General features: G+C 41.4%; 1 protein-coding gene across 1 annotated transcript in view; it reads left to right on the top strand.

Annotated features, from left to right (window-relative positions):
• XPR1 (xenotropic and polytropic retrovirus receptor 1) overlaps positions 1 to 23,059 on the top strand; it is a 214,127-nt gene that overhangs the window by 134,356 nt on the left and 56,712 nt on the right. The window contains exons 7-9 of the mRNA XM_062192940.1: positions 5,486 to 5,567; positions 18,569 to 18,759; positions 18,968 to 19,147. Of these exons, the coding sequence (XP_062048924.1) occupies positions 5,486 to 5,567; positions 18,569 to 18,759; positions 18,968 to 19,147 (453 nt within the window). The remainder of the gene's footprint in view (positions 1 to 5,485; positions 5,568 to 18,568; positions 18,760 to 18,967; positions 19,148 to 23,059) is intronic.

The raw sequence follows: 23,059 nt of genomic DNA, 5'->3' as shown, positions 1-23,059 counted from the left end.
AGCAGACAAGGCTGGGTCAGGCTGAAGCCTGGAGTCCAGAGCTTCTTCCCTGCCCCCACCTGGGTGCAGGGGCCCACGCACTTGTGGCCATCTTCTGCTTTCCCAGGTGCATTAGCAGGGAGCTGGATTGGAATTGGAATTGGGTCTGGAACTGGTGTTTATCTGCTATGCCTCAATGCTGAACCCAACCCGATATTTAAATACTGCTTCCTAAATTGATCTTTATATAAAATACAATCCAACTCAGAAATCTCAAAAAAAAATTTTATTGCTGAACTGATTTTAAACTGTATGTGAAAATGCAAAGGACCTGGAATGGAATGGAATAGGTCCTGAGCAACTTTGGAACAACTAATTGAAAGATCAGAAGGAACTGATAGCGGGGCTGGCACTGTGGCTTAGCAGGTAAAGCCAGTGGTATCCTGTAAGGGTGCTGGTTCAAGTCCCGGCTGCTTTCCGCTGATGAGACAGGGAAAGCAGAGGAAGATGGCCCAAGTACCTGGGCCTCTGCACCCATGTGAGACCTGGAAGAATCTCTTGGCTTGTGGCTTCAAATTGGTCTGGTTCCAGCCCTTCACTCTGCCATTTGCAGAGGGAATCAGCAGATGGAAGATTCCCTTCCCCTACCCCAACTCTGCCTTTCAAATAAACCAATCTTAAAAAGAAAAGAAATACCTAATATCTAAATTTATTAATAGGGGCCGTAGCGCAGTAGGTTAATCCTCTGCCTGCAGCGCCGGCATCCCATACGGGCGCTGGTTCTTACCTGGCTGTTCTTCCGATCTGGGTCTTTGCTGTGGCCTGAGAAAGCAGTAGAACATGGCTCAAATCCTTGCGCCCCTGCACTAGCGTTGGAGGCTGGAAGAAGCTCCTGGCTCCTGGCTTCATATTGGCGAAGCTCCGGCCATTGCGGCCATTTTGGGAGTGAACCAGCGGAAGGAAGAGCTTTCTCTCTGTCTCTCCCTATCACTGAGTGTAACTCTACCTCTCAGATAAATAAATAAAAAAAATATAAAAAATCTTATTATTAGAGCTGTAGTACTCTTGACAGTGTGGTACTAATGCCAAGATAAGCATATAATCAATGGAACAGAATAGAGTTCAAAAGTAGACTAACATATATGGGCAAGTAATTTTCAGTACATATATAAGACAAATCAGTGGAGAAAAAGTATTTTCAACAAATGATGCTATAGTAGTTGGATTCAGTATGCCCTAGCACCATAATTTTTATTCATACTTCACCCCATATACTCTCCTGTCTCTCTGCCTTTCAAATAAAAAAAATTATTTGAAATGATGCTAATAACACCTATGAAAGTAAAAAACTTTCTATCCTTTCTTTTCTTCTTCTTCTTCTTTTTTTTTTTTTAAAGATTATTTGTTTGAAAGAGAGAGAGAATCTTTCATCCACCTGTTCACTCCTCAGATGGCTGTAATGGCTGGGCCAGGCCAGAACCAGGAGCTGCTTCCAGGTCTCCACTTGGGTATTGGAGCCTAAGCACTTGGGCCATCTTCTGCTGTTTTCCCAGGCCATTAGCAGAGTGCAATATTGGAAATGGAGCAACCGGCACTTGTTTGAGATGCTGGTATTGCAAGTGGCAGTTTTACCCACTACACCACAACACTGGCCCCAAAAGCTTCCTGTTCTTAAAAAGATGCTAAGAGAATTAATGAAAAGCATTAGGAGAAGATATTTATAAAACATATCTGATAAAGAACTTGTATCAAGAATGTATAAAGAGGGGCCAGCGCTGTGGCGCAGTGGGTTAAAGTCCTGGCCTACTGTGCTGGCATCCTTTTGGGTGCTGGTTTGAGTCCTGGCTGCTCCACTTCTGATCCAGCTCTCTGCTATGGGCTGGGAAAGCAGTAGAAGATGGCCCAAGTGCTTGGGTCCCTGCACCAACATGGGAGACAGGGAAGACGCTCCTGGCCTCAGATCACCTCAACTCTGGCTAATGTGGCCATTTGGGGTGTGAATCAGTGGATGGAAGACCTCTCTCTCTCTCTCTCTCTCTCTCACTGACTCTACCTCTCTCTGTAACTCTGTCTTTCAAATAAATAAAATAATCTTTAAAAAAAAAAATTCATCTGCAGTCCAAACTAGTTTACTGTGTGGATGCTATTTAAAAAAAAAAAAAAGAATTTATAAAGAATTTCATTACTCAATAATAAGCAAACAACCCAAATTAAAAATAAGCTGGGCGGGGGGGACAAAAGGTAAATAGGAACTTTATCAAGTATGTATATGTAAAAATATTAGCATGTGACAAGATGCTCAGTATCATTATGTAGTAGGGAAATGCAAATTAAACCAGTAATGCTATAATACCTATTAGAACAGCTAAAATTTAAAAAGTAATCATAATAAATATTGGAGGAACAAGAGTTCTCATATTTCATATGCTGTGATGCAATGTAAAATGGTATAACCACTACATTTTTTACTTTTTAAAATTTTATTTTTTTTTTATTTGAGAGGCAGAGTTACAGACAGAGAGAGGGGGAAACAGAGAAAAAGTTCTTCCATCTACTGGTTCACTCCCCAAATGGCCTCAACTGCTGGAGCTGGGCTGATTCGAAGCCAGGTGCTTCCTCTGGGTCTCCCACACGGATGCAGGGGCCCAAGCATTTGGGCCATCCTTCACTGCTTTCCCAGGCCATAGCAGAGAGCTGGATCTCAAGAGGAATAGCCGAGACATGAACCAGCATTCGTATGGGATGATGACTCCACGGGTGGAGGCTTAGCCTACTACGCCACAGCGTTGGTCCCCCACCACTACACTTTTATTTATTTTTTATTTCTTTATTTTTATTTTTTGACAGGCAGAGTTAGACAGTGAGAGATAGACAGAGAGAAAGGTCTTCCTTCCGTTGGTTCACCCCCCAAATGGCTGCCATGGCCGGCGCGCTGCACTGATCCAAAGCCAGGAGCCAGGTGCTTCTCCTGGTCTCCCATGCGGGTGCAGGGCCCAAGCACTTGGGCCATCCACCACTGCCTTCCCGGGCCACAGCAGAGAGCTGGCCTGGAAGAGGGGCAACCGGGACAGAATCTGGCGCCCCAACAGGGACTAGAACCCCGGGGTGCCGGCGCTGGCAGCCACTACGCTTTTAACATATGATCTGTTATACTCCTAAATATTTACCTAAGTGTAAGCATATGTCCATATAAATGCTGATACATAAACATTCATAGCAGCTTTATTTATAAGAAGCTAAAACTGGTTAAAAATCCAAGTGTCCATTAATACGTGAATGATAAACAATCTGTGATATATCCATACAATGATTTAATACTCAGCAATAAAAGGAGTAACTTATGGATAATGCAGCACCATGGATGACTCTCGAATGCCTTGTGTGGACAGAAGGAATGCAGACCCAAAAAACAACAGTATAATTCTTGTGACTCCACCTATCCAAGGGTCTGGAAAATGCAAACTAATATATTGTGACAAAACGTACATCAGAGCTAGAGTAGTATGGTTTGAAGGGCAAGGCAAAGAAGAGGCATGAGGAGATTCTTGGACGTCATGGGTATGTTCATCATCTTGATGATGGTGGTGGTTTCATAGATAAATTGTACCTAGTATGTGTTGTTTATGTCAATTTAATCAATAAGTTTTTAAAATAGGCATATCATAGTCAAACTTCGTAAATTAAAGAAAAATTCTAAAACAAAAGAAAAAAATTATAAAGTATGTATTTATTGTAATTAGTTATCTGAATAAAACTGCTAGTAACTGATTTTAAAAGATGTAGGTATTTAGGAATGTATGTAGGGGTATTAAGGTAAAGAAAGCATGGACATGGTTATGTGGTAAGGCGGGCAGGTTTTCGGATCAGGGAGCTGTAGAGACTTCAAAGCTAACGGCATATTCTGCTTCTGAAGAAGAGTACTAGGGACTGTGTAGTGCTCTGTTACTACTCATTTCTACAAGTCTGAATTCACTGGTATACATTTTTTTAGTGTATGTGATAAATTATGCAATTTTTGCAACTAAAGATAATTTGTTTAAAATAACATGACCATCTTCCTCTGGATGTTTTCAATCTGATACCTTTTATTAATAATAAGTAAGAAAGATTGAGTCTCAATATTTTTCAAGATTTTTATAAAACATTTAAAATACCTGAAATGGAGTACCACTTCTAATAGCAATAAAAATTTTTATAATATTCATTACAAATATTTAGTCCAGAAGATTATCTTTCTTTATGTTTGTCATCCCTTTTAATTTTTTAAAGTTTATTTATTTGAAAGGCAAAGTGAGAGAGAGAGAGAGAGAGAGTTTCTGCCTGTTGGTGTTGGTTCACTTTCCATATGGAAAAAATAGCAGGGATTTGGCCATGCAGAAATCAGGGTCTGGAACCGCACCTGCATCTCCCAATGAATGGCAGAGACCCAGCGACCTGAGCCGTGATCTGCTGCCTCCTCAGTTGCAGGTTAGGAAACTGCCTAAGTGGAGGTGGGGCTTTATCCTAACGCTTCCCCACACAATGGCTTTAACCTGCTGCACCACAACACCCCAGCCCCCTTTATGGTTAAAATCTAAGACACTTCGTTTTATTTATTTTAGAAAACAGTAGTTTTTAAAATCACTTTCTATGTAAAACGTTAAATCATAACAGAAATATATTTTTTAAACTTAACAAAGTCTGGAAATTCTTATTTTGTCACTGATTTTCCAGTCTCTTGAGAATATGTGCTTTATCTTGAAAGGTTCATTTAAATTGCATCAGGAGGCAGGCAGTGGTTATGCTACTGCTTGAGATGCCCACGTCCCATACCAGAGTGCCTTGGGTCAGGTCCTGCTGTGCTGGGAATTCCAGTATCTTGTGGATGCACATGCTGGGAGGCAGCAGGACATGGCTCATAGTCCAGTCCCTGCCACCCATGTGAGAGATCCGGCTTTCCATTCTGGGTTGATGCATTTGACTTGGCCCACCCTTGGCTGTCACAAGCATTTAAAGAATGAACCAGTAGATGACAGAAATCTTTGTCTGTCTTAGTCTGTCTTTTTCTCTTTGCCTTTCAAATATATAAAAATAATAAATTAATTTAAAAATTACTACAAAATAAATCCTGACAGAAAATAAGTGTTCTTATTTTTACTATTAACTCTAGTATTCATAGTACAAATATGCAAACTTTGAGTAACAGCAACTCACAAAACTTAGAGATGTATACATTGTAAAAATTAAATTGTCTCTTAAATTTCTCCTCTACAAAAAAATTAGTGTGCATATAATTTTGTGCCTAAGATTTTAATCTTATTTTGAGACTCAGGTTTCTCTATAGAGTCCAATTAACTGGCAACTCTATTACAGTTATTATAGGATGATGAAAGATAGATGGTTCTGTGGTTCAGATTTATAGAAATTCCGACCATAAAAATAAAATTTTCATGATAGAACTTTGAGGCTCTATACTACTATTATAACATGTTGACCTATACCCAAAGTGCTGTTTTTCTGTTCACAGCCTGCACCAGCATGGACTACTTTTAGAGTTGGTCTGTTTTGTGGAATATTCATTGTACTGAATATTACTCTTGTGCTTGCCGGTAAGTAGTTTAAATTTTGGATTATTTTTATATATTAATGTGACTTTGTTATCTTCTGTCCATCTGTAATGAATCAAACATGCATCTGAAAGCTGTCAAAAGGAGTTAGTTTTTGGTTTTTATGAATGATGTGGGGCTTTTTGATTATTCTTTTTCCTCCTTTGGATATGGTCATACTTTAAAGCATTGCCAGTGTGTGATGTATTCATCATTTTCCAGCTTGTATGTGCTGTTTCAGACTTTTTAGAATTCAGTTATCGAGAACTTCAGCTTCCTTGATCATAGTTGAGGATAAATAATTTGTTACGAAATTCATTCACTAAAAATCATTTACTTTGCTTATTGGAGACCCTAACATTCTTTTCAGAATATATTGACAGTTTCTTTTCTTATAGTTTTAAGAAGGCTTAGTTATATAATTTGTAGTCTGTGGAAGTTAGAAATCAGAAAGAAAGAAGGAGGAAGGATTGCTAGGAGCATTAGTGTTTCCCCATTGAGAAATAATGTAACAGCAAAAGGTAGGCATGATCTTACTTAACTCTGCAAAATTGGACATACTTCTTGGCAGCATTTCACATTGTTGATCACTACGTCTTGAAACACTTTTATCCATGGCTTTTTTTTTTCCTGGGAAATCCATGCTCTGCTGGTTTTCCCCTTAAATTTCGCCAGCAGTTCTTTCCCAGGATCCTTTGCTAGCCATACCTTTGATTGTGACATTGAGATGTTGAGGAGTACTAGCAGACTCAGTCCTTGAGTTTTCTGTCTGCATTCCTTTCTCCCTAGGCAATCTTATTCAAGCCTGTTACTATAAATACCATCTGTATGCTAATGGCTCCCAAGTACTACCCTCTCTCCTCTGAATGACATTTGATTGTCTACTTGGATGGAAGTCTGATAGACATCTCAGACTTGGGTATACAAAAGAAACCTTGATTTTTACCCCTAAATATGCTTTCTCCTCTGAGGACACCATCTTCCATCCCATTTCTGTCTGAAAACTTGCAGCCTCTCTTTTCCGCGTACTCCATATCCAGTCCTTCAGCAAATCCTGTCGCTCTGTCTTCAGAATGTGCTCCAAATCTGATCACTTCCCAACCCCTCTACCAATGCCGTCTTTGTCCATGCAGCCATTCCTTGTTCAGCATGCCACAGTGGCCTTTGAACCTCTCTCCCTGCATTCACTCTTGGCTCCTTACGTTGTGGGTTAAGGGGCCTCCCAGTGGGGCTTGTTCCAGGCTCTTCCCTCCACGTGTGAAAGAGTTCAAGGAAGAAGCTTAACGGTGTACAGGAAAGCAAGACTTATTTAAAGGGCCAGTACACGCTCAGACCTGAGTGTGGTGAACTTTTCATGAGAAAGGAAGAACTGCTGCCTTCACCAAAAATGGACTTGCCCTTTTATAGAGAAGGGGTACAGCCCTAATTCAGTGTTCACATGGGGTGGAGGTGGAGGCAGAGCTTGAGTAACACTTGCTTCCCTGTTCTCAGATGTGTTACGGTGTCTCCATGTGGGCTTGAGCACGCACATGGTCATCTCTAGGGAACATGTCTCAGTATGTGATGGAAAGGAAGGCTCAGGTGCATAATGGAGAATGGGTGTTGAGGGCCTGAAGTCCCATTGCATAGGCATGGAAGGAGATGGGGTTTAGAGCAGTCAGGCTGTGGCCCAGATGCTGCTGGCAATCTCTCAGCTCCTCTTTGCTTCCCAGCTACCTCCTTGCCCACATCACTGACAGCCACTAGTGAACTCCTTACCATGGCTTACAAGACCCCTCAGGTTCTCACCTTTCATCTCTGAGAGAATTCTTACTTCATAGCCTGTCATCCTCCTCCACACTCTCCAACCACACTTGTGTGATTGCTATTCCTTGAATCCATTCTCGTGGAAGACATTGCCTTCCCTAAGATGTGTGCAGGGCTTACTCTCTTACTTTATTCATAAAGGCTGTTATCCAAATGCTACCCCTTCAGAAAGGCCTTTCCTGATCACCTTGCCCTAAAATAGTCTGTTCTACTCCTTTTTGTCTTTTTAGCCTGCATTAGTTTTCCTCAGAGTGCTTATAATCCCATAACATTATATTGTGTACTTACGTTTCTTGTTATCTATTTTCCCACTGGAATGCAAACTTTTTGATTCCTAGGCTCTTGTCTCTCCTGTCCACCATTATACCTCCAGCACCTAGAATACCTCCTAGACTATAGTAGGGACTCACAAAATACTCGAGAAGTTTGTATGGTTGGAAGAGAAGGAAAAAGATGAAAATAAGTGATAGACAGGAAATGCACAAATGACAAAAGACAGAACAGAGTCTCAAATCTTCTTGCAGATAAGAACTTTTAAGCACAGATAATCTTTATTTACCTCAAGAGTTTATATAATTATGCTCATAATTATCACTATGAATCATTAAGAAAAAATTAATTTCTGCATGGTGAGATGTGAAAAGAAATACGATTTAGAAACAGATGTTACTTGTTTATTTAGATATTTTACTTGAAAGGCAACGTGGGAAAGGAAGAGAAATATGCCAACTGCTGGGTCAGTCCCCAAATGGCTTCAAAGGTATCCCTGGCTGAACCCGGGAACCCAGAATTCCATATGGGTCTCCCACATGCGTGGCAGAGGCCCAGGCACTTGGGTCACCATCCCTGCTGTCATAGGTGCATTATCAGGAGCTGAATCAGAAGCTCGGTGGCTTGGGGTCAAACCTGCGCTCTGGTGGAGGATGCTGGGATCCCAGGCAGTGGCTTCACTGTGCCACAGTGCTAGCCCCAGACTGCAGAGAAAAGTGGTTCATAAATAGAAGCTACCATATAATACCCACCATATTTTGTTTTGACTTGCAGTGATCATAATAATGCTCAAACAGAGGTGGCTTTTATCATTGACATGCTTATCTCTATTGCAGGGATGATGAGTTTTTCATTTTTTATTTCAGTTCTCTAAGATAGTGCAAAGCATATAGCAGATGTCTGAGAAATAAGTTACTGAACTCATTATTCCTCATAAATATTTTTCTTAAGGCTGTAACTTGTGCATTATGAAATTATAACTCAAGTCGTAATGGTTTTTAGAGAGCATATGAATTTTACATAGTTAACTATGTTTTTGTATTTTCCTTCCCACCAGTTACTAAAAACCAACTTTATTGTTGTCCACCCTAACTTCATGGTTCCTACTGATAGGATTCATGATCATATTTTAAATATACTCCTATTTATTTAGGGTGAATACATTTTACTTATGTATCATATATGGAGATTCTCCAATGAGAAATCTTTGACCTAGATTATCTAGCCAGTTGTTGTGGAAGAAAACAGGTCTTCCTTGGTTTTAGTCCGGCTCTAGCAGTCTCAGCTTTAAGGACAAAACTTAACTTCTCTGAAACAGTTTCCTCATCTGCTAAATGAGCTTAAATATCCTTTTTTTTTTTTTTTAAAGATTTATTTATTTGAAAGTCAGAGTTACACAGAGAGAAAAGGAGAGGCAGAGGGAGACAGAGAGAAAGAGAGTTCTTCCATCCGCTGGTTCACTCATTTGGCTGCAGTGGCCGAAGCTGTGCCAATCCAGAGCCAGGAGCCAGGAGCTTCTTCCGGGTCTCCCACGTGGGTGCAGGGGCCCAAGCACGTGGGCCATCTTCTGCTTTCCCAGGCCATAGCAGAGAGCTGGATCGGAAGTGGAGCAGCCGGGACTTGAACTGGTGCCCATATGGGATGCCGGCACTGCAGGCAAGGGCTTTACCCACTATGCCACAGCAGCGACCCCTAAATATCTTAAATTTTCAGAGTTGCTTTAGAAATCATTGATTGATTCAATAAGTAAGTTTTATGGATCTCATGATTATTCTTGATACTCTGGAGTCTTAAGGTAGAAAAGAATCCCTTTCCTTATGAAATTTATTAGCCCATAAAAATCAAGGCACATATTAAAATAATAATGATATTGGTAGCTTTGGGATCTGCAAGGAGAGAAGGCCCACACTTCTGGGAATGGAGAGTCCCCACCCGCACTTCTGGGGACGAAAAGTCCTTGTCAGGGTCCCTGCAGGTGCCTAAAGGTCAACCAGTGGGGATCAGCCCTGCCTCAACCTTTAACCCCCACGCCCTGTATCTACAAAAAGAGTCCTCCCAACCTCTGTTGGGACCGGTGAACCTCGCCCAGAGCGGAATTCCAATGAAAGCTTGTAAATTAATTGATGCATCTGGCCGGGAAGTTTTGTTATGTGCCGGTCACCTTGCAGATATACTGTAAGAAGGTGTTAAATGTTCTAAGCAGTTCAAAGGAATAAGTGGTTACTTAGAATCGACAGCACCAGAGAAGGGTTTGCGGAAGAAATGGCACTTATGTAAGATGTTGATGGAACGAAAGGCATTCTAAGGGAGGGGACGGAAGAGCAAAGAGATTTAGTTGGTCTGGGGTGAGAAGGATGAAAGAGGAGGGAGGAGGTTAATTTATATCTTTTATTTCCAAGATACGAGTGTGGTGTTAGCATCATCATCATTAAATAAGACTTAAGAAAAAAAATAAACATTTTTATGTGAATTAATTTAAGAAAACTTGCATACTAGTATTAGGAGTATACATTGTTACAATTTGTGGAAAATAATTTGGTAGTGTATGTAAAAGATGTAAATTGAGGCGTACTTTCCTTAGTAAATATAGACTGCTTTCGTGAAAAGACTGATCTACTTTTTAACATGTGTGGTTTATGCATTTGGTATTATGCATTATGTTCTCTCACCTCAGAACCCTCTACTTGCTCTTTGTGTGTACTGGGGTGGGAGTGGGTAAATATTGTTAAATCCAGCTATCTGTCCTTATTTATCTCCCAGTGGGTGCTCAAAAGATAAATGTTGAGAGTCAGAGAAAACACAGCAGTAGTAATGCATGTACAAGCATGATTTTTTCCCCCCGAACGTTCACATAAAAATGTGCATAATTGCTGTGGTTCTCAAGGGGACATGGCCTGATGTTTAGTAATTTGCCTGAAAATCACATATTCTTGATACTCAGTTTCATGACAATGTACAGTTGCCTGCTTTGACTTTTTTTTTTGGACTTGATTCCTTGACAGATTACTAGCAAAATTTAATTTAATAGAATTAAAATATATCAAGTTCATTTATTGGTTTGATTATTTAGAGTGAATTTAAGGGTGTGAAAATAGGTACTTTCCTATTTAGTATTTAGTAGGAAGAGAATTAATTGTTAGAATCTCTTTTGAGAATAATGTGTTTATATTTACAATCACTTTGATTAGGCAATTTTCTTTTTCTTCTTCTTTTAAGATTTATTTATTTTTTTGAAAGGTAGAGTTACAGAAAGGAGAGATAGAGAGAGAGAGAGGCCTTCCATCTGCTGGTTCACTCCCCAAATGGCTGCAATGGCCAGAGCTGGGCCCATCTGAAGCCAGGAGCCAGGAGCTTCTTCTGGGTCTCCCGTGCAGGTGCAGGGACCCAACCATCTGGGCCATGTTCTGTAGATTTCCTAGGCACATTATAATGCAGGGAGCTGCACTGAAAATGGAGCAACCTGGACAGAAACCAGCACCCATATGAGATGCCAACACAGCAGGCAGTGACTTTACCCACTGTGCCACAGCACAGGCCCCAGGCAATTTTATTTCTTACAGTAACTACAATACTTGTACATTGGTGTAAAGATATGTATGCAAGGAGAGTACTCACTGGCATTTTATTTATAATAGCAAAACTTAAAAAAACCACTCAAATACCCACCAGCTGTGAATGTTTAGGTAAATTATATTATCCCTATACAATGGAATATTACAATGAGTGGTGTAGTAGTGTGAATAAAGTGGGCACAGTGCTTTGGAGAACTATTTAGCATATTTACCAAAACTGAACGTATACTAACCTATGACCCAGCTCTTATAGAATGCCTATATACAGTTTCCACCAAAAGACATGTGTGAGAATGTTGAAATTACAGTTCTGTTTGTAACTGCTCCCTATCTGGAAACAACCCAGATGTTCATCAGTATTAGAGCTAATCAGTACTAATAAATCTTAATGTGCTTGTACCTAGTGAAAGCAGTATATAGTTATGGGAATGAAAACCACACACAAGAACATGAGTGGATCTCACAAATATGTAACAGAAGGCTGCAGACGCAGTCTTTATTACATGATTCTATTTATGTAGAGTTCAAACCACAGTTAAAAATTTATGTTAGAGATTAGGATATGCATGCCCTGGGAATGGGGAACAACTGGAAGGGGGTACGTGGGGGAGTTTTTTGGATGCCGCTACTATTTTTTGTTCTGTGTACTAATTTACTTTATCATTTTCATCATATTATATATTTATGATTTATCCACTTTTCTATATGTGTATAACACCTGAAAGTTTACATTAGAGGTGTGTGTTGTGCCACAGTGGATTAAGCTGCTGCTTGGGATGCTTGCAACCCATAAAAGTGCCTGGTTCAAGTACTACCTACTCTGCTTCTCTAGTTTCTGGCTAATACACGTGGGAAACATCAGATGATGGCCTAAGTACTTGATTCCCTGCTACACACATAGGTGGAGTTTCTTGGCTCCTATCGTCAGCCTAGCCCAGCCCTGGCTGTAGTGGGTTAAAAAGAAAAAGGCTACATTTGAAAATGTTGGAACCTTCTCTGCTTTTTAATTCTATCTATTATTATTACCAGACATTTGATCTTATTTATATGATCCCTTTAACACTTAATCCTATCTATTTGATCACTTTAACACTTAAGATGGCATTTTTACCATCCAGCTTAATGAGATTTGGGGTCCCATGGTAATTTTTAAACTGTGCCCTTAGAACTAAGTCAGTAGGAATGTATACAAAACTATACAGCTTTACAGTTAAAAACTTTCTCCTCCCTCTCTTATTCCACTCTTATTTTTTACTGAGATCTGTTTTCAGTTGTCTTTATACACAAATGATTAGCTCTATGTTAAGTAAAGAGTTCAACAAATAGTATGAAAAAGAGGAAAAAAAAACTATTCCTCAACAGTCAAGACAAGGGCTGTTCATCATTGCTTCTCAAAGTGTCAATTTCACTTTTACAGATTACGTTTTAGGTGCTCTGTTAGTTATCACAGTTCAAGGAGAACATATGGTATTTGTCCCTTTGAGACTGGCTTATTTCACTAAGTATGATTTTTCCAGACTTATCCATTTTATTGCAAATGACCAGATTATATTTGTTTTAACCGCTGTGTAATATTCCATAGAGTACATAACTCATAATTTCTTTATCCAGCCTTCAGTTGATGGGCATTTTGGTTGATTCCATGTCTTAGCTATTGTGAATTGAGCTGCAGTAAATATGGGGGTACAGATGACTCTTTCGTATGCTGATTACATTTCCCTTGGGTAAATTCCCAGGAATGGAATGGCTGGGTCATCGGGTAGGTCTGTATTCAGACTTCTGAGGTATCTCCAAACTGATTTCCATAGTGGTTTTATCAGTTAACATTCCCACCAACAGTGGGTTAGGGTACCTTTTTCCCACATTCTCACCATCATTTGTTGTTTGTTGATTTCTGTATGAAAGCCATTCTAACTGGGGTGAGGTGAAACCTCACTGTGGTTTTGATTTGCATCTCCCTGATGGCTAGTGATCCTAAACATGTTTTCATGTGTTTTTTTGCCATTTGGATTTCCTCTTTTGAAGAATATCTGTTTGAAAAATATGTGCCCATTTCTTAACTGGGTTTCTTGTTTTGTTGTGGAGTTTCGTGATCTCTTTGTATATTCTGGAAAGTAGGGGAAGATGGCCCAAGTTCCTAGGTCCCTGCTAACCATGTGGGAGACCTGGAAGAAACTCCTGGTGTCAGCCTGGCCCACCCCAGTTGCTGCCATCTGGGGAGTGCACCAGTGAACGGATGATCTCTCCTACCTCTCTCTCCCCTCTCTTTCTCTCTATCTCCTCTCTCCTCTCTCTCCTCTCAATGTAACTCTGACTGCCATCGGATCAGCGCGGTGCGCTGGCCGCAGCGCGCCAGCCGTGGCGGCCATTAGAGGGTGAACCAACGGCAAAGGAAGACCTTTCTCTCTGTCTCTCTCTCTCACTGTCCACTTTGCCTGTCAAAAAAAAAAGAGTCGATTCATATTATAGCATGTGACAGTGCTCCTTTCTTTTATGGCTAATATTCCATTTTAGGTGCATACCACGATTTTTGTATTTGTCAATTCATTGATGGAGATGGACATTTGGATTGTCTTTTCTTTTTGACTTTCACGAATGGTGCTGCTGACATGGATTTGAGTACCTCTTTAACTTCTTGGGAAACTACCAAGCTAGAGGCTGCAGTATTTTCCATTTCTACCAGAAATCTGTGAGGGTTCTATTTTCTGCATATTCTCTTCAAGGCTTGTTAGTTTTCGAGTTTTTTTTTTTTTTTAATCCATCCAAGTGAGTATGAGGTGACATCTTGTTTGAATTAGCATTTCTTATTGACTTATCATATTAATCATTTTTTTTGGGGGGGGGCAGGCAGAGTTAGACAGTGAGAGAGAGACAAAGAGAGAGAGTTATAGACAGTGAGAGAGAGACAGAGAGAAAGGTCTTCCATCCGTTGGTTCACTCCCCTAATGGCTGATAGGGCCAGCGCTACGCCGATCCGAAGCCAGGAGCTGGGTACTTCCTCCCGGTCTCCATGCGGCTGCAGGGCCCAAATACTTGGGCCGTCCTCCACTGCACTCCCGGGCCACAGCAGAGAGCTGGACTGGAAGAGAAGCAACCAGAACTAGTACCCGGCACCTCAACTGGGACTAGAACCTGGGGTGCCGGCGCTGCAGGTGGAGGATTAGCCAAGTGAGCTACAGTGCCGGCCATATTAATCATCTTTGTACTTACTTGTTGGTCATTTGAATGTTTTTTGTGGGCAAATATCTATCCAAGTCCTTTGCTCATTTATAATTGGATTGCTTGCCTTTTTTTTTTTTAATATTTATTTCATTTATTGAAAGAGTTAGAGAGGTAAAGTCAGAGAGAAGTCGTCCATCCGCTGGTTCACTCCCCAGATGACTGCAATGGCTGAGCTGCACTGATCTGAAGCCAGGAGCTTCCTCTGGGTCTCCCACGTGGGTGCAGAGGCCCAAGGACTTGGGCCATCTTCTACTGCTTTCCCAGGCCTTAGCAGAGAGCTGGATCAGAAGAGGGGCAGCCAGGACTAGAACCAGCACCCATATGGGATGCCGGCACTTCAGGCCAGGGCTTTAACCCACTGTTCCACAGCACTGGCTCCTGTCTTTTTTATTTAAATTTATTTTATTTATTTGAAAGGAAGAGTGATAAGAGAGAGAGGGAGAGAAAGAAGTCTTTCATCTTTGGTTCACTCCTCAAATGGTTGCAGTGGCCAAGCGTGAGACTGTTGGACCTCTCAGTTGTAGAGATGCCCACTTGCTCGGGAGGACGCCCAAAAATCCAGACTCCAGACCAGTTGATGCAAAAAGCACGAGGTATTTATTGAACGTTTGCGCAAACGGGCCCCCACCTAAGGCGGTGAGGAGCCCTGAGCGGCAGTTTCACACAGGTTATATAGTCAACAAATTAGCATATGGGATTGGCCGGTTCGGAGGGACAATTAGCATACCGGAGAATGCTGAGGAGAGTGCTGAGGGAACCAGCTGAGGAGAATGCTAAGGAGAGTGCTGAGGGAACCAGCTGAGGAGAATGCTGAGGAGAGTGCTGAGACTCTCCGAAGGGGAGTGGCAGCTCTGCTCTGGGCATGCCTAGAGGTTCTCTAAAGGGGATAGACTTTTCCTTCCCAGAGAACGTGCCTGCTGCACTCTGGGGAACATCTAACCTCTTAAGAAGCCCCTGATATCTGCCCAGGCCTAGTTTCTTGTCCCTCTCCCCCATAAGGGTCCTTCAAGACAGGTGAAACCAGGAGCCAGAAATTCCATCCTGGTCTCCCAAGAGGGTGACAGGGACTCATGTATTTGGGCCATCTTCCACTGCTTTCCCTGGAGCATTAGTAGGGAGCTGGATTGGAAGTGGAGCAGCCGGGACTTGAATGGGCGGTTGCCTGAGATGCCAGCATGGCAGCTTAAGCTACTGTGCCCAAACTCCAGACACCTGGTTGTCAGTTTATTGTTAAGTTATATGAATTCTTTACCTATTCTGAATGCTAGGCCCTTATCAGGTGTATTCGGGTGCTTCAGAAGGATCATGGAAAAGGGGCTGGCACTGTGGCGTGGTGGGCTGAGCCTTCACCTGTGGCACCCACATCCCATATTGGCACTGGTTCATATCTCGGCTGCTCCTCTAACGATTCAGCCCTCTGCTGTGGCCTGGGAAAGCAGTGGAGGACAGCCCAAGTCCTTGGGCCCCTGCACCTGCATGAGAGACCTAGAAGAAGCTCCTGGCTCCTTTCTTAGGATCAGCCCAGCTCCAGCTGTTGCGGCCATTTGAAGAGTGAACCAGTGGATGGAAGACCTTTCCACTTGTCTCTCCCTCTCTCTCTGTAACTCTCTCATAAATAAATTTAAAAATCTTTAAAAAAATTTTCATGGAAAAAATAAATTGTGAGTAAATTATGCATGGATTTCAAACTTTTTTGACACCACAATAAGCGTTTCTTTTAATTCCATTTTTCTGTGAACCTTTTGGTGTACTGCCATATGATTTGCAATTATTTTTTTCCGTCATATAGACTATCTTTTCACTTTCTTGATATAGTTCATTGATATACAAAATTTTTTAATGTTGATGAAGTGCAATTTAGCTATTTTTCTTTTTTTGTATATATTTTTGTTGTCATATCTTAAGGACCCATTGCTAAATCCAAGGTCTTGAATATTTACTCCTTGTTTTTCTAAGAGTTTTGTCATTTTAATTCATGTATTGAGGTTTTCAACCAGTTGTGAACTAATTTTTGTATATGATGTGAGATAGAGAATCCAGCTTCGCCTTTTGCATATGGTTATCCAGTTGCCTCAGCTCTAGTTACTGAAGACAGTGTTTTTTTTTTTTTTCACTGAATTTTCTCAGCACTTTTTAAAACTAATTGACTGTAGATATGTGAGTTTATTTCTGAATTCTCAGTCACATTCCATTCATCTGTATGACTGTTTATATTCCTGTGCCACACTACTTAGATTGATATAGCTTTGTAGTAAGTTTTAAAACTGCAAAGTATGAATTCTCCAACTTTGTTGCTTTTCATCATTGTTTTGGCTGTTTGAGACTTTTTATAATTTCCTAAATTCCCTGTAATTTTAGAATTTATTTTCAATTTCTGTTAAAAAAAAAAGAAAGGCATTGATTGGAATACATTAAATTTGTGGTTTGCTTTTTATGTTATTGCCATCTTAACAGTAGCAAGTCTTCCAACCTCTGATATGAGATTTCCTTGCATATATTTAAGTCAATGTTAATTGCTTTCTGTAATATGTTTTAGTTTTCAATATACAGGTCTTTCACTTCCTTGATTAAAGTTATTCCAGGATGTTTTATTCTTTTGGATGCTGGTATACACAAATACAACTGAATTTTGAGGGTTGACCTTGTATTCTGCCTGTACTGAATTTACAAACTCTTACAGTTTTCTTGTGGATTGTTTGGGATTTATATTTATCTGAATGTTGTAATGTATCTGTGACTTTTGCTTTGGAATCAAGGTACAGAACTTTAATTTTCCATTGATAACATCCCAGCTAGTCTTACTTCCAGATTTGCTACCTTGTAGTCTATTCTCCACATAATAGCTAGAGTGACCCTTTAAAATGAGTAATCCAATCATGTCACTTAAGTGCAAAACCTTATGCCAGATTGGACATCAAAATAAAAGCTTAACTTAACAAAGTACTGTAAACCCCGGTTTGATCTGCCAGTGCTGATTCAACACTTTACCTCCTGCTCATTCCAGTCATAGTGTCCTTGGCCTTCATCCTGTTCCTGTTCCTGGAGCAACCTATCTTAGGGCCCTTTGTGCTTTCCCTGTACCTAGAATCCTTTTCTTCCAGTTTTTCTGATGATTTATTCTCTACTTAAGATGTCTACAGATGTCATCTCCTTAGAGTCTTCATGGGCCATCATACATAAAATAGCTTCTAATACAACATTTTGTCTCCTACCTTATTTTTTCTTCAAATCTCTTAATACTGTTTGACATTATAAAGCATAGAAGTTTTCTTTTAAAGATTTTACTTTGTTTATTTGAAAGACAGTGTTAAAGAGAGAGGTAGAGAGAAAAATGACTTGGATACTAAACTGTAAACTTGATATTCAAGGCTGAGATGATTGAACATTTTATTGGAGAGCTATTGAATCATAATGATTCCGAACATTTGTGTGGGCAGTGGAATTAGTGTGCTTAGCGGTGTGAATTTTGGAGCAAAACTGTCTGGGTTCAAATCCTGGCTCTGCCTTAGACTAACGTAATAACCCTGAGCAAATTACTTAACCTCTGTGCTCTGGTTTCCTTGTGAATCAAGTGGGGATAGTTTTTAACTCATTGAGTCATTTGTTTTGATTAAATGAATTATTATTATATGTAAAAATACAGAGAATGATACTTAGGGATAGTAAGTAGTTTATAAATGTTAACAATTATTATTTATGAAACATTTAACTTTTCACAGGCTTTCATGTGTACTGTTTCTTTTCATTTTCACAGCAACTCTGTGAGGTAGGTATTACTTTGTGTAGTCTCCTGGTCAAGAAAACAAAGCCTAAAAGGTTGTGACATGATGGGATTCCCCAGCTGACTGTTGGTGTTGTGTTTCTAAGTCATTTCCCCATAACACTCTCTGTCACCTCAGGAATGAAGGCATGAGTGGAATAGCATGCTACAAGTCTCCTCTTAAGAAACGTGTTCCAGTGGTTGAAGAAAGCAAAGAACCTGGAGCCAGGGTTATCAGGCTTTGAAATGATATGTGTGTAGGTTTTATTTTGAAAAAAACTTCTTGTGCCAGGACTACGTCATTGAGAATGGAAAGATAACTAAAGGAGACATTCTGGATTTTATAACTAACCATTGAATTACTATTCTTTCAGCTGTATTTAAACTTGAAACAGATAGAAGTATATGGCCCTTGATAAGAATATATCGGGGTGGCTTTCTTCTGATCGAATTCCTTTTTCTACTGGGCATCAACACATATGGTTGGAGACAGGCTGGCGTAAACCACGTGCTCATCTTTGAACTCAATCCAAGAAGCAATCTGTCTCATCAGCATCTCTTTGAGGTAATCAAGGCAAAACAGACTCTGATGGGTGTGGTTTGCATTAGCTGTATGGTTGGCTTAGTGGGCACCAGCATCCGTCTTCTACTTGAGGATTATTGGCTTAATGATGAATAACTTTTATGTTTGTTTCATTAAATATATTTCTGACTAATGGCAAAAAATTAAAGTTAACAGCCTTTTCTCTTTTTGTCTCTCCACCCTTTACCAGATTGCCGGATTCTTGGGGATATTGTGGTGCCTGAGCCTGCTGGCATGCTTCTTCGCTCCAATTAGTGTCATCCCCACTTACGTGTATCCACTTGCTCTTTACGGATTTATGTTTTTCTTCCTTATCAACCCCACCAAAACTTTTTACTATAAATCCAGATTTTGGCTGCTCAAATTGCTGGTAAGTTGAGGCACTTGTATAGCATTTTTAGATGGTTGGTCATCTGGCTTCTTCTGAGATGCAATGGAGGTTGCTGGCTCATACAGCTTCTGAGGGCCCTGTCTCAATTGTGGCTCCAGGGACAGAGAATACACTGCGAAGAATACACCTGAAGTTGTGTGGGGGCAGCTGCCCTGGGAAAAGTGTCCAGGCTTTCTTTCCCTCCTAAAATGGAGTATGAAATGGCCAAATATTGGAAGGATCTTATAAATTGTAGTCATGTATTACTTCATTATGCCGTTATTTAACTGGCTATGATAAACAAAAATTTGTAGATTTAAAAAAAAAGTGGTGACACTATTTTTATTTCCTGTTAAATTAATGTTAGGATCGTCAACTAAGCATTTTAAGAAAGATTGGTTATTTCAAAGGGGTAGGAATACCTTGTCAGATAACCAAATTTGAGAAACTGACTTTGATTTTTGCTTATTATAATTTCCTATTTTTCTTCTATTTTAAGTTGTTTTTTAATGACCTCAGAATTATTCAGAATCAGCAGTAAGATACAGCTGTGAAAATGGTAGCCATATCTTTTGTGATTTTTTTTTTTAAAGATTTTTTGTTTGAAAGGCAGAGTGACAGGGAGAAAGAGAGAAGGAGAGGGAGAAGAAGAGGAGAGAGGGAAGCAGAGAGAGACAGAGAGAGAAAGAAATCTTTTCCATTTGCTGGTTCCCTCCCCAAATGGCCGGGGCAGTTGGGGGCAGGCCAGTTGGAAGCCAGGAGCTTCCATGGGTCTCCATGGGTCTCCCATGTGAGTGGCAGGGCCCAGCTATCTTCCGATATTTCCCAGCTGTGTTATCACAGAGTGAGTCAGGAGTGGAGCAACCAGGATGCTAACTGGCTCAGAAGGGATTCCAGTGTTGAAGGTGGCAGCTTAACCTGCTGTGCCACAATGCCCGTCTCTTGTTACTGTTTTAAGATTTTTCTGGGAGGGCTTTTCTGTCTACTCCTAAGTTAAGCCAGCCCCATGTTGGAAATCAACTGAGAATGCACTCATGAATTTTTTTTTTTTTTTTAAGATTTATTTATTTACTTGAGAGGCAGAGTTACAGAGAGAGGGAAAGACAGAGAAAGAGTTTTTCCATTTGTTGGTTCACTCCCCAGATGGCTGCGCTGGCTGGAGCTGGGCCGATCTGAAACCTTCAGGATTCAGAAGCTTCTTCTGGGTACCCTACAAGGGTACAGGGGCCCAAGGATTTGAGCCATCTTCCCCTGCTTTCCCAGGCCATCAGTGGGGAGCTAGATTGGAAGTGGAGCAGCCAGGACTCGAACCAGTGCCCATATGGGTTGCCGGTGCTGCAGGCGGATGCTGAACCTACTACACAACAGCACTGGCCCTGTATTCATGAAATTTTAAGATTATGAATTACAGCTAACAATAAAGATCAGTAATTTAATTGCTCAATCTCTATATAAACTTTTCAGAATTGCCACAATTTTCTCTTTTTTTCTCCACCATGTAAGTACACCTCCTTGAAACTATAGTTTTATTTTGTTGTCCTTTTAAATTTTTTTAAAGATTTATTTTAATTAATTTAAAAGTCAGAGTTACAGAGAGAAAGGGAGAAACAGAGAGAGAGAAGTCTTCCATCTGCTGGTTCATTTTACAAATGGGCTGAACTGCCAGGACTGGGCCAGACTGAAGCCAGGAGCCAGGAGCTTCCTTGGGGTCTCCCACAAGGGTGCAGGAGGCCAAGGACTTGAGCTGTCTTCTGCTGCTTTTCCAGATGAAATAGCAGGGAGCTGGATTCTAAGTGGAGCAGCCAGGGGGCGGCGCTGTGGAATAACGGGTTAAAGCCCCAGCCTACAGTACTGGCATCCCATATGGGCACTGGTTTGAGTCCTAGCTGCTCTCTTCCTATCGAGCTCTCTGCTATGTCCTGGGAAAGCAGTAGAAGATGGCCCAAGGCCTTGGGCCCCTGCACCCATGTGCAGGAGACCTGGAAGAAGCTCCTGGCTCCTGGCTTCGACTTAGCCTCAGCTTGGCCATTGAGGTCATCTGGGGAGTGAACCAGTGTAATGGAAGACTCTCTCTCTGGCTCTACCTCTCTCTGTAACTCTTTCAAGTAAATAAAATAAATATTAAAAAAAAAAAAAAAAGTGGAGCAGCCAGGACTCGAACCAGCTCCTATATGCAATGCATGCTGGGTTTGCAGGCGGCAGCTTTACCTGCTAGCACAACACCAGCCCATTTCTTTTCTTTTCTTTTTTTTGACAGGCAGAGTAGATAGTGAGAGAGAAACAGAGAGAAAGGTCTTCCTTTTGCCGTTGGTTCACCCTCCAATGGCCGCTGCGGCCAACGCATCGTGCTGATCCGAAGCCAGGAGCCAGGCGCTTCTCCTGGTCTCCCATGCGGGTGCAGGGCCCAAGGACTGCCTTCCCGGGCCATAGCAGAGAGCTGGCCTGGAAGAGGGGCAACCGGGATAGAATCTGGCTCCCCAACCGGGACTAGAACCCGGTGTGCTGGCGCCGCAAGGCGGAGGATTAGCCTGTTAAGCCACGGCGCCGGCCTAACACCAGCCCATTTCTTTGTCCTTTTGTATATTCTTTAAGATTAGTTGGGGCCTGGCACTGTGGTGTCATGGGTAAAGCTGCCACCTGCAGTGCCGGCATCCTATATGCTAGTCCCAGCTGCTTTATTCCCAACCTAGCTCTCTGCTATGGCCTGGGAAAGCAGTAGAAGGTGGCTCAAGTCCTTGGGCCCCTGAACTCATGTGGGAGACCCAGAAGAAGCTCCTGGCTCCTGGCTTCAGATGGGCACAGCTCTAGCTGTTGTGACCATCTAGGGAGTGAACCAGTGGATGCAAGACCTCTTTCTTTCTCCCTCTCTCTCTACCTCTACCTCTACCTCTACCCCTACCCCTACCCCTACCACTACCCCACTGTGGCGTAGTGGGTAAAGCCGCCACCTGCAGTGCTGGCATCCCATATAGGTGCCGGTTTGAGTCCCAGCTGCTCCACTTCCGATTTAGCTCCCTGCTATCGCCTGAGAAAGCATTAGAAGATGGCCCAAGTCCTTGGGCCCCTGCACCTGCATGGGAGACCAGGAAGAAACTCCTGGCCCCTGGCTCCGGATCGGCGCAGCTCCAGCCATTGTGGCCAGCTGGGGAGTGAACCAGCAGGTGGAAGACCTCTTTCTCTCTTTCTTCCTTACCTTCTCTCTGTGTAACACTGAATTTCAAATAAATAGATAAATAAATAAATAAATCTTCAAAAAAAAGGATTAGTAGTTTTTTTTTTTTCAGTAATACATGACAATTCTTTTTAAACTAAAGATTTAAAATACGGCTTTTCTATTTAAAAAAAAAAAAAAAACAGTATAGTAAGAACTCAACAAATGAAGGGTATTTTACGTTCCAGCACAGGTTAGTATTTATAACAATCAAGAAAAGAAAATAAGGGTAGCCACCGCTTGCCACCACTGCCTTGTGGTGGGCGGGTCCTGCCTCTGCTGTCCTTCTGGCTTCCTGCTAATGTACACCCTGAAAGGCAGCAGGTGATGGGGTCCAGTGCTTTTGTTCCTGAAACTGTCATGGGAGACCCAGGTGGAATTCCAGACTCCTGACTTTGACCTGGCCTACCTCTGGCTCTTGGGAACACATGGGAAGTGAACTAGAACATGGGAGATTGATTGCTTTCTATCACTCTTCCTTTCCAAGAAATGAAAAATAAATGAAATAAATAATTTTTAACAAAGAAAATAAAATGATCCAAATCTCTATGACTTTTCTTTTCTGAAGCTGATTGAATTTTGTTTGTATTTCTTTCTTTTTTCCAAGTCAGAGTTACAGAGAGAATGGAAGAAACAGAGAGAGATCTTCTATCTGCTGGTTCACTCAGCAGATGGCCGTAATAGCCAGCTGCAGGGCCAGG

The sequence above is a fragment of the Lepus europaeus genome, chromosome 5 (genome assembly GCF_033115175.1).
Source record: "Lepus europaeus isolate LE1 chromosome 5, mLepTim1.pri, whole genome shotgun sequence".
Classification (NCBI taxonomy): domain Eukaryota; kingdom Metazoa; phylum Chordata; class Mammalia; order Lagomorpha; family Leporidae; genus Lepus; species Lepus europaeus.
Note: the sequence above shows the minus strand (reverse complement) of the source record. Positions and strands in the feature narration are given on the sequence as shown.